The 12,317-nt window shown below is 42.8% G+C and overlaps 1 protein-coding gene across 2 annotated transcripts; it reads left to right on the top strand.

The window, feature by feature from the left end:
• The first annotated feature begins 1,672 nt into the window (after positions 1–1,672).
• Positions 1,673–11,840, top strand: tada1 (transcriptional adaptor 1). 2 transcript variants are annotated; one of them, XM_020467359.2, is made up of 8 exons: positions 1,673–1,996; positions 2,196–2,287; positions 2,617–2,682; positions 2,972–3,069; positions 4,171–4,383; positions 7,359–7,510; positions 8,867–9,023; positions 10,953–11,840. In XM_020467359.2, exons 1-8 carry the CDS (start codon positions 1,923–1,925, stop codon positions 11,103–11,105), a joined length of 1,005 nt encoding a protein of 334 aa, XP_020322948.2. In that variant the 5' UTR covers positions 1,673–1,922; the 3' UTR covers positions 11,106–11,840. The 2 variants fall into 2 exon arrangements, with proteins under 2 accessions (XP_020322948.2, XP_031666805.1); XM_031810945.1 differs by having other exon boundaries at positions 1,691–2,033.
• The last annotated feature ends 477 nt before the right edge of the window (positions 11,841–12,317 follow it).

The following is a 12,317-nucleotide window of genomic DNA, read 5'->3' as shown; positions in this document are numbered from 1 at the left end:
AGCATCGTGAGGAAGGCGCAGCAGCGCCTCTTCAACCTCAGGAGGCTGAAGAAATTCGGCTTGTCACCAAAAGCACTCACAAACTTCTACAGATGCACAATCAAGAGCATCCTGGCGGGCTGTATCACCGCCTGGTATGGCAACTGCACCGCCCTCAACCATAAGGCTCTCCAGAGGGTAGTGAGGTCTGCACAACGCATCACCGGGGGCAAACTACCTGCCCTCCAGGACACCTACACCACCCGATGCTACAGGAAGGCCATAAAGATCATCAAGGACATCAACCACCCGAGCCACTGCCTGTTCACCCCGCTGTCATCCAGAAGGCGAGGTCAGTACAGGTGCATCAAAGCTGGGACCGAGAGACTGAAAAACAGCTTCTATCTCAAGGCCATCAGACTGTTAAACAGCCACCACTAACATTGAGTGGCTACTGCCAACACACTGTCAATGCCACTGACTCTACTCCAGCCACTTTAATCATGGGAATTGATGGGAAATGATGTAAATATATCACTAGCCACTTTAAACAATGCTACCTTATATAATGTTACTTACCCTACATTATTCATCTCATATGTATACGTAGATACTGTACTCTATATCATCGACTGCATCCTTATGTAATACATGTATCACTAGCCACTTTAACTATGCCACTTGGTTTACATACTCATCTCATATGTATATACTGTACTCGATATCATCTACTGTATCTTGCCTATGCTGCTCTGTACCATCACTCATTCATATATCTTTATGTACATATTCTTTATCCCCTTACACTGTGTATAAGACAGTAGTTTTTTTTGGAATTGTTAGTTAGATCACTTGTTCGTTATTACTGCATTGTCGGAACTAGAAGCACAAGCATTTCGCTACACTCGCATTAACATCTGCTAACCATGTGTATGTGACAAATAAATTTGATTTGATTTGATTTGATTTGATATTATTGGATCACATTGGGTGATCCAGAGGTACATCTGAATTTTATTTTGCTTCTTTATATAACCTTTTCCTCCAGTCTATACAAGTATGGATCAACCACAAGGAAAGGTTTTAAATAATTATAAATGCTTTTAATGTCCAAGAGACAGCAAGTGAAAGCCAAACTGAGTGATCTTCTATGAGTGCAAGAATGGGTATTAATCATGTCTCCTTGTCTTGAGATTTTCATTTTTTTTTGTGGTGAAAAGATGGTCTTTCCCAAGGCAACTTTTGTACATAATACACTGGATTGAAAAGCTGTATATTTGTCTAACAGGCATATATTGAATGCTAACAGGCATATATTGAATCAAAAAGTGCAATATTTAATCCAATAACAATCAATCGAGAATGAGGACATTGTCCCACACTAAAATAAAGTATGTTTGGCTGATTCATGATCTGTGCCTAATGGCAACGTGCACATGGGTCCACCTAAATTGCACCTATAGCTATGTAGGACTGTAAAACCTAAATTATATCTGCTCATACACAACCACTGAGGGATATAATTAATACACAGCACTATCTCCTGAGGCATGTGTGCTCTCTGCTGGAAAAAAAGGCTAATTGCAGGTGTGTGTTTGCTTATATTCCAAGTTCATAGGTGGTACTGTTACACTTTTAGCTAATGCACACACTTCCGAGGATAGAAGAAGAAGATGCAGCGCATGAGCGGAATAAGTACGTCACAGGGTTAGTAATGCCGCGTTCAAAACAACTGGGAATTGGAAAAATACGTGGTCAAATCATGACTGCTGTGATCTTCAGGTCGGAACACTAGAAAGAGGCCAGAGTTCCGGAGTTGGAATTCCGAATTGGATGACTGTTTAGATTTATTTTCCACAGTCGGAGATCGTTTTTCCAGATTTCCGAGTTCCTTTGAACGCGGCATTATACCAATCTGAGTGTGTCACACAATTATAGTCGTTATGGCAGCCCATGCTAGTGAGCTTGAAATTGCTAAGAAAAATTTAACAGAAGCAATTGGTGATAATGTCAAACAGTAAGTATGCTACCGTTGGTGACGTTGTCCTTACACGGTATGTTTGTTTTACTTTCCTATTTCGCAAGTTGGTTTAAACGTCTACAAATGGATAGCAAAGCTAGCAAACGTTAGCTGTCTGCAAACGGCTATGCAGTGACCAGTGTAACCTTAGCTATCTTACTGAATGTTTATTTCCTCAATTGCATATCTTTTAAAGTTACTGGGCGAACTTGAAGCTGTGGTTCAAACAGAAGATAAGTAAGGAAGAGTTTGACATCGAGGCTCGTCGCCTTTTGGCACAAGACAACGGTTAGTGCAGATATTATTTGACCTTCTCTGTTTCTGTGTGTTGGACCTAGCTGGTCCGTGGAGCCCTGCATCTTCCCATTAACCTCATTTTTAGTGACTGGCTTCATTATACTTTTGTTACTCACCAAAGTCAATATGTTACTAGAGTGACGATGAACTTTTCTCTGAATTAGCGAGCTGTCGTTTCGTTAGTCCAAAATACGTCATGTGAGCACTTTATTTCCCGGCACTATCCATGCGTTTGATCTGCACAACGACCAGAGCTACAGTTCAATGCAAAAACAAGAAACCATTTCAAAGCTAACTCTCCCAATTTTCCACCCTCTCAGTTCATGTCCACAATGACTTTCTCCTGGCCATTCTCACTCGCTGTCAGATCATCATCTCCACACCAGGTAGGTTTTCCAATGTAGAATGTATCGATATCTTAATTGAAACAGTTTCCTCACATCTGTATTTTTTTATTTTACCTTTATTTAACTAGTCAAGTCAGTTAAGAACAAATTCTTGTTTTAATTGACGGCCTAGGAACAGTGGGTTAACTGCCTTGTTCAGGGGCAGAAACAACAGATTTGTACCTTGTTAGCTCAGGGATTTGATCTTGCAACCTTTCGGTTACTAGTCCAACACTCTAACCACTAGGCTTGACCACAAACCTGACTGCAACCTCCTCCTCTTTTCCAGAGGGTGCTGGATCTTTGCAATGGGCAGGTGGCTCAGCCTCCAAGCCGGGCAAGCCTGCCAAAGGAAAGAAGAAGTTCTCCTCCAGACAAAAATTTGATGTGAGTTGTTAATAATAATGTATTCATTTTGTAAAGTGCTTTTCATTATCAAGAATAATCTCAGTGCATAAAATAGAATAGGGGGGAAAATAGATGGATATATCTCTAATGAAAGTAACAATCAGTCTAGGAAGAATGGTAGGCCAGCCGATAGAGATTAGTCTTAAGGCTTGCTTTAAAAGCAGTCTGAACGGGTGGTCAGTTGGCCCTGCCTTGTTGATAGTGTTGTTAAGAAGGCAGAGCACCACTTTACTCAATTGCCACATTATTTATTACAAGTTTTAGTTTGTGGAACGTTCCAACAGGAATCTGTTCCAAAAACTTTGAAGTACAAGGTTGCCAACAAATGCATACAAAGTAACATGATCAATTCACTTAACGTTAGCTAAATAGCTGCCGAACAGGCATCAACTCATCACGTATCTTATTCTTAATGTTTGTCAATAGGCTACCAGAGTGAGGACAGACATTTTTCAGAATAAACATGGCGAGTGAAAAAACGTAATGAATTAGCCCACTCCCTACCCGGTATCATTCTGCCGCTATACAACTTTATATGCATTGTTTGTTGCCCACCTTGTTGTTTACGAAGTTTTTAGAACAGATTCCTGTTGGAACGTTCCACAAATTATACCCATCCCCCTGAACAGCCCTAAGATTATCTGGAAGTTCCATAGGCGTGGTGCGTGGGAGGAAAGTCCACAGTTGCCCATTGTGTGGAGCCTGGTCCTAGGGGCGTGGTCCTAGGAGTAGTTTGGTGCGTGGAGGTTCATAGGGGGAGAGTAGGTCAGACAGGTAGGTGGGTCTGATGTCATTTAGGGCTTTGTAGACCAGGAGGATAATTTTATATTAAATTCTTTGAGGAACAGGTAGCCAGTGGAGATCAGCAGGAATGGGATTGATATGGGTAAACTTTTTTTGTTGGTCAGAATCCTTAACACACGTGTAACAAATGTGATCATACTTCCTAATTTTCTTCCGTAGTGTTTATAAAGAATATTGTTGCCCTTGCATAATGGGAGGTGGCAATAATATATGGTTTAGATCATCTTTCTGTTGAAGTATAATGCTGTGTGTGTGTGTGACCCATGGCATCTTCAGCATCGTTTCCAGCCCCAGAACCCTCTTAGTGCGGCCCAGCCCTTTAGCCCACGGGAGGCTGGGGGTGAGGAGGACGAACTGAAACTTAGTGCCCATACCTTGCTGCTGCCCACCCGTGGCCAGCTGGAGGCCCGCATGATGGTCACCGCCTTCGAGCTGGGCCTAGACAACGTCATGGAGGACGCTGTCAGCACCATGATCCACGCTGTGGAGGTATGTGTGCGCTATACTGGTACAAGATATGAGAAGGGTTGTAGAGTTCCTGTTTTCAGTGTAGGGCTTAATCCCAATCCCCCCCCTTAACCCTCCCCATCGTTTTGAGTGTCCCTCAAATGGAGCAACTAGTGGTAGGGAGAGATATCATAACCCTAGGAAATGGGACATCTCTACATCATTGGGGCACAGTAGAAACCGCCAAAGGATTGTTTACCACGCAATTCATTGACATCAAGCCTTGTTTATCACAATGCCTGTACTGGCGGCAGGTAGCCTAGTGATTAGAGCATTGGGCCAGTAACCGAAAGGTTGCTGGATCGAATCCCCGACCTGACAAGGTCAAAATCGGTTGTTTTGCCCCTGAGCAAGATAGTTGTTCAGGGGCAGTTAACTGACTTGCCTGGTTAAATAAGAGAAAATGAATAGATTTTTTTTCCCCCTCATGCAGCACATGTTCTTACCATATGAGCAACAAATGAAAGAACTGCAAAACAACAATGTGCCCTAATCTACATATTTTCTGGCTTTGGTTCAATGTGGAGTAGTACTGAAGTAGGACTTTAATTCCATAATAACAGTTTGACAAGTAACAGTTGCATTTTCTTCACTGTCATTTTCTGCAATTTCTTGGGGATTAATGGTTAACCAGTGGAAGTAATTAAAACTGTTCTGAATTAATATTTATACCAAACATTTGTGTCCATATAGAGATTGGCTACAAAGCTTCACATCCATAGAATATCGTTTTTAAAATGTTTTTATCCTGCACTACACATAAGTAAGAAAATAATTGGCTATGTTACTTCAGCTACATTGCATGACAAATATTGTCAATCTCTAACGTTACTATGAGGAAGATCAATGATTTTAATTTATTCAATTTGGGGTAAATGCTTTAGCTAGATTCTTTACATCCACCGGATTTCACAAGGTGACAACCTGGTTTGCTCAGGAGTCACTAACGCATTAAACACCATGAATTACATTCATACACATGTCAAACACCATATAGCTAGCTATAGTTTCTCCCATTCTTCCCTGCAGATCCCCTCAAGCTCTGTCAGGTTGGTTGGGGGGGGGGGGGGTCGCTGCACAGCTATTTTCAGGTCTCTCCAAAGATGCTCAGTCGGGTTCAAGTCCGGGCTTTGGCTGGGCCACTCAAGGACATTCAGAGACTTGTCCCGAAGCCACTCCTTGTCTTGGCTGTGTGCTTAGGGTCATTCTCCTGTTGGAAGGTGTCAGTCTGAGGTCCTAACCTGCTCCATAGCGCTTTTCATCAAGGAGCTCGCTGTACTTTGCTCTGTTCATCTTTCCCTCGATCCTGACTAGTCCCACAGTCCCTGCCGCTGAAAAACACCGTAGGGATGGTGTGAGATTTCCTCCAGATGTGACACTTGGCATTCAGGCCAAAGAGTTACATTTTGGTTTCATCAGCCCAGAGAATCTTGCTTCTCATGGTCAGTCTTTTAGGTGACCTTTGGCGAACTCCAAGCAGGCTGTCATAATTTTTTATTTTTTATTGAACCTTTATTTAACTAGGCAAATCCGTTAAGAACAAATTCTTATTTGCAATGACGGCCTAGGAACAGTGGGTTAACTGTCTTGCTCAGGGGCACAACAACAGATTTTTACCTTGTCAGCTCGGAGATTCGATCTAGCAACCTTTCGGTTACTGGTCCAACGCTCTAACCACTAGGCTACCTGCCGCCCCGTCATGTGCCTTTTACTGAGGAGTGCCTTCCGACTGGCCACTCAACTATAAAGGCCTGATTGGTGGAGTGCTGCAGAGATGGTTGTCCTTCTGGAAGGTTCTCACATCTCCACAGAAGAACTCTAGAGCTCTGTCAGAGAGACCATTGGGTTCTTGGTCACCTCCCTGACCAAGGCCCATCTCACTCCGATTGCTCAGTTTGGCAGTGCGGCCAGATCTAGGAAGAGTCTTGGTGGTTCCAAACTTCTTCCATTTAAGAATGATGGAGGCCTATGTGTCTTGGGGATTTTCAATGCTGCAGATATGTTTCAGTACCCTTCCTCAGATCTGTGCCATGACACAATCCTGTCTCAAAGCTCATGGAATGGTTTTTGCTCTGACATGCACTGTCAACTGTGGGACCTTGTATAGACAGGTATGTGCCTTTGCAAATCATGTCCAAATAATTGAATTTGCCATAGGTGGACTCCAAGTTGTAGAAACAACTCAAGGATGATCAGTTGAAACAGGATGCACCTGAGCTCAATTTCGAGTCTCATAGCAAAGGGTCTGAATACTTATTTAAATAAGGTATTTCAGTTTTTTTAAATTAAATTAGCAAATAATTCTTAACCTGGTTTTGCTTTGTCATTATGTGGTATTGTGGTAGATTGAGAAATGTTTTATTTAATCAATTTTAGAATAAGGCTGTAATGTAACAATTTGGAAAAAGGGAAGGGGTCTGAATACATTCCGAATGCACTGTAGCTTGATAAATAGAAAAAGTTAACGTTGACAAAAATATGCATAATCGTTTGTTTCTACATTAACTAATATATTTCTCTTAACTACATTTTTTTAGCATGATTTGTTATGAAGTTGTAATTACTTAAATTTGCTTCCATCCTAGTGTTTTAGTTTTTTTGGAAGCAACTCTCCAGCCTTGGGAGCTTCTTGGGAGTTTTGGGAACCTCTCAGTCTGTGACTCAATAGGAAGTCTGCATCTCTCTTCACTTTGTTTGGAAGGCCAACTGGAGGGCTGAAAAGGCACTACGCCTCCCCCAAAGTTGAATTTGGATGCCAATCTGACTCGATGGGGCTCATGGGATCGTGCAAAACTGGGGGGGGGGGGTGGTGTATTGTGATTGAACCTAGGACAGATTATTTTATGCTTTGATACATGCTTTGTCTTCCAACTTTGTACCCCATCCAACATCAGCAGTCCACTCAGGAATCTCTAGATTACTACTGTATTTAACCTGTTGTCCCTCCACTACCACAGAACCACCTGAAGGATGTTCTGACTGCCGTGGTGTCCAGGAGGAAGGCCTACCGGCTGCGTGACGGACACTTCCCCTACGCCTTCGGCAGTCATGTCACCCCACAGCCCTACTTGAAGAACAGCCTGGCTGCCTACCAAATCGTCACTGAATGGTAAGGAAGTCAGAGGTCAACTGTCTGCAGCTCTCCACTGTCATCTACCTCACATCAACTAGAAGAATGTTCAATTAAATATCTAACTATTTGTGTCAATGAATTGCAAAGAAACTGAAATGTAATTACAATGCTATTATTAGAAAATTACATCCTGGTAAGCAGTTGACTGTAGAATAAAGTTTAACCAATTGTTCTGTTCCAAGTAAACTTCCAGGGTCAACTTGAAGGGCCATTTTATAAACATCAGTAGTAGCTAGCTAAATGGTTGTTCAAACAGCATATTGTGCTGTATGTGCATGAAGCAGAAGTAGTAACAGTTAGGTGAGGCTGGAGAGCTGCCAGTACAGCACCCTGCAAAAAGGATCACTGGATATAGGTCCGTCAAATACCTATATTTTTTGCAAGGTGCAAAAAGGGCAACGTAGTGCATCATTTTTGCACCATTCTGTACGGTTTTCTTGTTATTCCTAGAGAGAACTCCTTTGTGGTGTTGGGGGCCAGGCAGCATTTCCTTTTATATCAAATGTATTTATATAGCCCTTCGTACATCAGCTGATATCTCAAAGTGCTGTACAGAAACCCAGCCTAAAACCCCAAACAGCAAGCAATGCAGGTGTTGAAGCACGTTGGCTAGGAAAAACTCCCTAGAAAGGCCAAAACCTAGGGAGAAACCTAGAGAGGAACCAGGCTATGAGGGGTGGCAAGTCCTCTTCTGGCTGTGCCGGGTGGAGATTATAACCGAACATGGCCAAGATGTTCAAATGTTCATAAATGACCAGCATGGTCAAATAATAGGTCTGGGACAAGGAGCACGTCCGGTGAACAGGTCAGGATTCCATAGCCGCAGGAAGAACAGTTGAAACTGGAGCAGCAGCACGGCCAGGTGGACTGGGGACTGTCATGCCAGGTAGTCCTGAGGCATGGTCCTAAGGCTCAGGTCCTCCGAGAGAGAGAAAGAGAATTAGAGAGAGCATACTTAAATTCACACAGGACACCGGATAAGACAGGAGAAGTACTCCAGATATAACAAACTAACCCTAGCCCCTGACACATAAACTACTGCAGCATAAATACTGGAGGCTGAGACAGGAGAGGTCAGGAGACACTGTGGCCCCATCCGATGATACCCCCAGACAGGGCCAAAGAGGAAGGATATAACCCCACCCACTTTGCCAAAGCACAGCCCCCACACCACTAGAAGGATATCTTCAGCCACCAAGGCCGAGTATAGCCCACAAAGATCTCCGCCACGGCACAACCCAAGGGGGGGTGCCAACCCATTACTAATAGATTACCTTTATGCTCTTGAATCAATGTCCGTACTGACCCGCTTTCTTTCTCCTCGTCCCCCAGCCCACCTCCCAGTGCGTCTCTCCCTGCGGGCCCACCCCCTCAGGTTTCACCAGACAATACTGAGCAGCAGGCTGCTCTCCTGTTGGCCTGTTCTGGTGACAGTCTCCCTGCGCCCCTCCCTCCTATCAGCATGTTTGATCTCTTGGAAGCGTTACAGGTGAGGAGATTGCAGCTTCAATTGGCTGTACCATCCCATGATATACAGTGGGGCAAAAAAGTTTTTTGTCAGCCACCAATTGTGCAAGTTCACCCACTTAAAAAGATGAGAGAGGCCTGTAATTTTCATCATAGGTAAACTTCAACTATGACAGACAAAATGAGAAAAAAAATCACATTGTAGGACTTTTTATGAATTTATTTGCAAATTATGGTGGAAAATTAGTATTTGGTCACCTACAAACAAGCAAGATTTCTGTGAGAGCCAGAAATCTTGCTTGTTTGTAGGTGACCAAATACTAATTTTAGTACTAATACTAAGTCCTACAATGTGATTTTTTTTCTCATTTTGTCTGTCATAGTTGAAGTTTACCTATGATGAAAATTACAGGCCTCTCTCATCTTTTTAAGTGGGTGAACTTGCACAATTGGTGGCTGACAAAAAACGTTTTCTTCTTTAAGAGGCTCCTCTGTCCTCCACTCGTTACCTGTATTAATGGCACCTGTTTGAACTTGTTATCAGTATAAAATACATCTGTCCACAACCTCAAACAGTCACCCTCCAAACTCCATTATGGCCAAGACCAAAGAGCTATCAAAGGACACCAGAAACAAAATTGTAGACCTGCACCAGGCTGGGAAGACTGAATCTGCAATAGGTAAGCAGCTTGGTTTGAAGAAATCAACTGTGGGAGCAATTATTAGGAAATGGAAGACATACAAGACCACTGATAATCTCCCTCGATCTGGGGCTCCACGCAAGATCTCACCCCGTGGGGTCAAAATGGTCACAAGAACTGTGAGCAAAAATCCCAGAACCACACAGGGGGACTTATTGAATGACCTGCAGAGAGCTGGGACCAAAGTAACAAAGCCTACCATCAGTAACACACTACGCCGCCAGGGACTCAAATCCTGCAGTGCCAGACGTGTCCCCCTGCTGAAGCCAGTACATGTCCAGGCCCGTCTGAAGTTTGCTAGAGAGCATTTGAATTATACAGAAGAAGATTGGGAGAATGTCAGATGAAACCAAAAAGTTATATTTTGGTTAACTCAACTCGTCGTGTTTGGAGGACAAAGAATGCTGAGTTGCACCCAAAGAACACCATACCTACTGTGAAGCATGGGGGTGGAAACATGCTTTGGGGCTGTTTTTCTGCAAGGGGACCAGGACGACTGATCCGTGTAAAGGAAAGAATGAATGGGGCCATGTATCGTGAGATTTTGAGTGAAAACCTCCCATCAGCAAGGGCATTGAAGATGAAACGTGGCTGGGTCTTTCAGCATGACAATGATCCCAAACACACCGCCCGGGCAACGAAGGAGTGGCTTCGTAAGAAGCATTTCGAGGTCCTGGAGTGGCCTAGCCAGTCTCCAGATCTCAACCCCATAGAAAATCTTTGGAGGGAGTTGAAAGTCTGTGTTGCCCAGCAACAGCCCCAAAACATCACTGCTCTAGAGGAGATCTGCATGGAGGAATGGGCCAAAATACCAGCAACAGTGTGTGAAAACCTTGTGAAGACTTACAGAAAACGTTTGACCTCCGTCATTGCCAACAAAGGCTATATAACAAAGTATTGAGAAACTTTTGTTATTGACCAAATACATATTTTCCACCATAATTTGCAAATAAATTCATTAAAAATCCTACAATGTGGTTTTCTGGATTTTTTTTCTTCTCATTTTGTCTGTCATAGGTGAAGTGTACCTATGATGAAAATTACAGGCCTCATCTTTTTAAGTGGGAGAACTTGCACAATTGGTGGCTGACTAAATACTTTTTTGCCCCACTGTACCTATAGCATTGATATTTTAATTGATTTCCTTTTCACTTACAGTCTAATCAAAAGGCAAAGCTGAACAGGAGGTATTTATGTAAATGTGTGTGAAACTACTTTATTGCTAATGTATATGTTTTTCCTTGATGTAGGTCCACCGGGGTGTGATGCCCTCTCACACCATGTATGCCCTGAACATGGAGCGTATCCTGTCTCGACTGTGGCACCCAAGTCACGAGGAGCTGGAGCAGGACCATGTGCACCGCCAACGCCACGCAGGGAAGGACGGCCTGCTTGTCAGCTGAGACACACAGACGGTCAGGTGGACACGCAGACAGGTCATGGTTGGGTAGGGCAGAGACAAATGGAGAGATGAACACAGTGTTGAAGCACCTATGTGGGCCCTATACCCTGCCTTGAAGCAGAGCGAGAGGGAGAGGATGATCTCTAAGACTGGATTAACACTCCACTAGGGAGTGCAACCAATTCACCACGCAACACAACTTTACACTAGTGTCAATAACGTTTTAGAACGCTTGGTGGAGTGTAAACCCAGCCTTAGATGCATATCGGTGTGGAAGACTCACAGACCTGTAATGTAGAGAAAGAAAGGAAGTCCCAGTGTTGTGGTATGGTCACAGACATGGCTTGTTAAGGCACTAACATGTCTACACACATGCACACACAGCTATATCTCTCCCATAACCTCTGACTGTTTTTTTAAATGCACTGTTAATAAGTTTGGGTGCATTTCTGACCTTCGGGTGAGTTTATTTTGTTAGTTAATTTGTGTTACTTTTGTATTTCCCACACCTCTGAACAAATATTGCGGCCCCTTTTATTTTGATATTGACATGCTCTTGCAGAATTATGCCTGAACTACACTTGGGTCCTTGTTTACTGTATTTTGTCACAGCGATGCATGCATCACAGTATGTATGCAAATGTGTATAAATGGTTTTGTATTTTTTTTCACCAATTGTTTTTAATATCAGTCAAAAATAGCAAAATGAAATAAAAAATATATTACACTTCTGTTAGTTAACAAGTTTTATTGAATACATTTTTTCCTATTACATGTTCATAATTTGCCCATTTTTAATCTTCAATTAAAATAGATTACTAAGTAATCTTCCATTGTAACTTCTATTAATGAAATAGTGTATCTATTTCTATGGTGGAATAGAAATGTGTCATCTTTGGGAATAGGTGTGTAGAATGTTCCCCCTCATTACTCATGTGGACTTGAGCTCTGTAAAACACCACCAGTGGTATGTCCAGAGACTGAAGAGGAAGTGCGACACCCCACTCTTGTTTTCTTCAGTTCAATTAACTAAGTAGACCAGACACAGCTGCTATAGAGCTTGTAGACCTAAAAAACGAATGATTTACCTCTGGTTGTTCAGCCTTGGGCAAAATTAATGGAGAAAGAATAGTTAGTCGGTTACCATGACCTTTATGAACTATGAAGCCTTTTATGTGAGTTTGGTCTTACATAAAAGCTTCAGTGTAAAAAA

Source organism: Oncorhynchus kisutch, linkage group LG30, assembly GCF_002021735.2.
Source record: "Oncorhynchus kisutch isolate 150728-3 linkage group LG30, Okis_V2, whole genome shotgun sequence".
In the NCBI taxonomy this organism is placed as follows: Eukaryota; Metazoa; Chordata; class Actinopteri; order Salmoniformes; family Salmonidae; genus Oncorhynchus; species Oncorhynchus kisutch.
Note: the sequence above shows the minus strand (reverse complement) of the source record. Positions and strands in the feature narration are given on the sequence as shown.

Bases quoted from the DNA above. Each gene is read 5' to 3' on its own strand.
- tada1 (XM_020467359.2), top strand. From the start codon at position 1,923: ATGGCAGCCCATGCTAGTGAGCTTGAAATTGCTAAGAAAAATTTAACA. The intron at 1,997-2,195 runs GTAAGTATGCTA...TATCTTTTAAAG, and splicing joins ATTGGTGATAATGTCAAACA to TTACTGGGCGAACTTGAAGC. The intron at 4,384-7,358 runs GTATGTGTGCGC...CCACTACCACAG, and splicing joins CCATGATCCACGCTGTGGAG to AACCACCTGAAGGATGTTCT.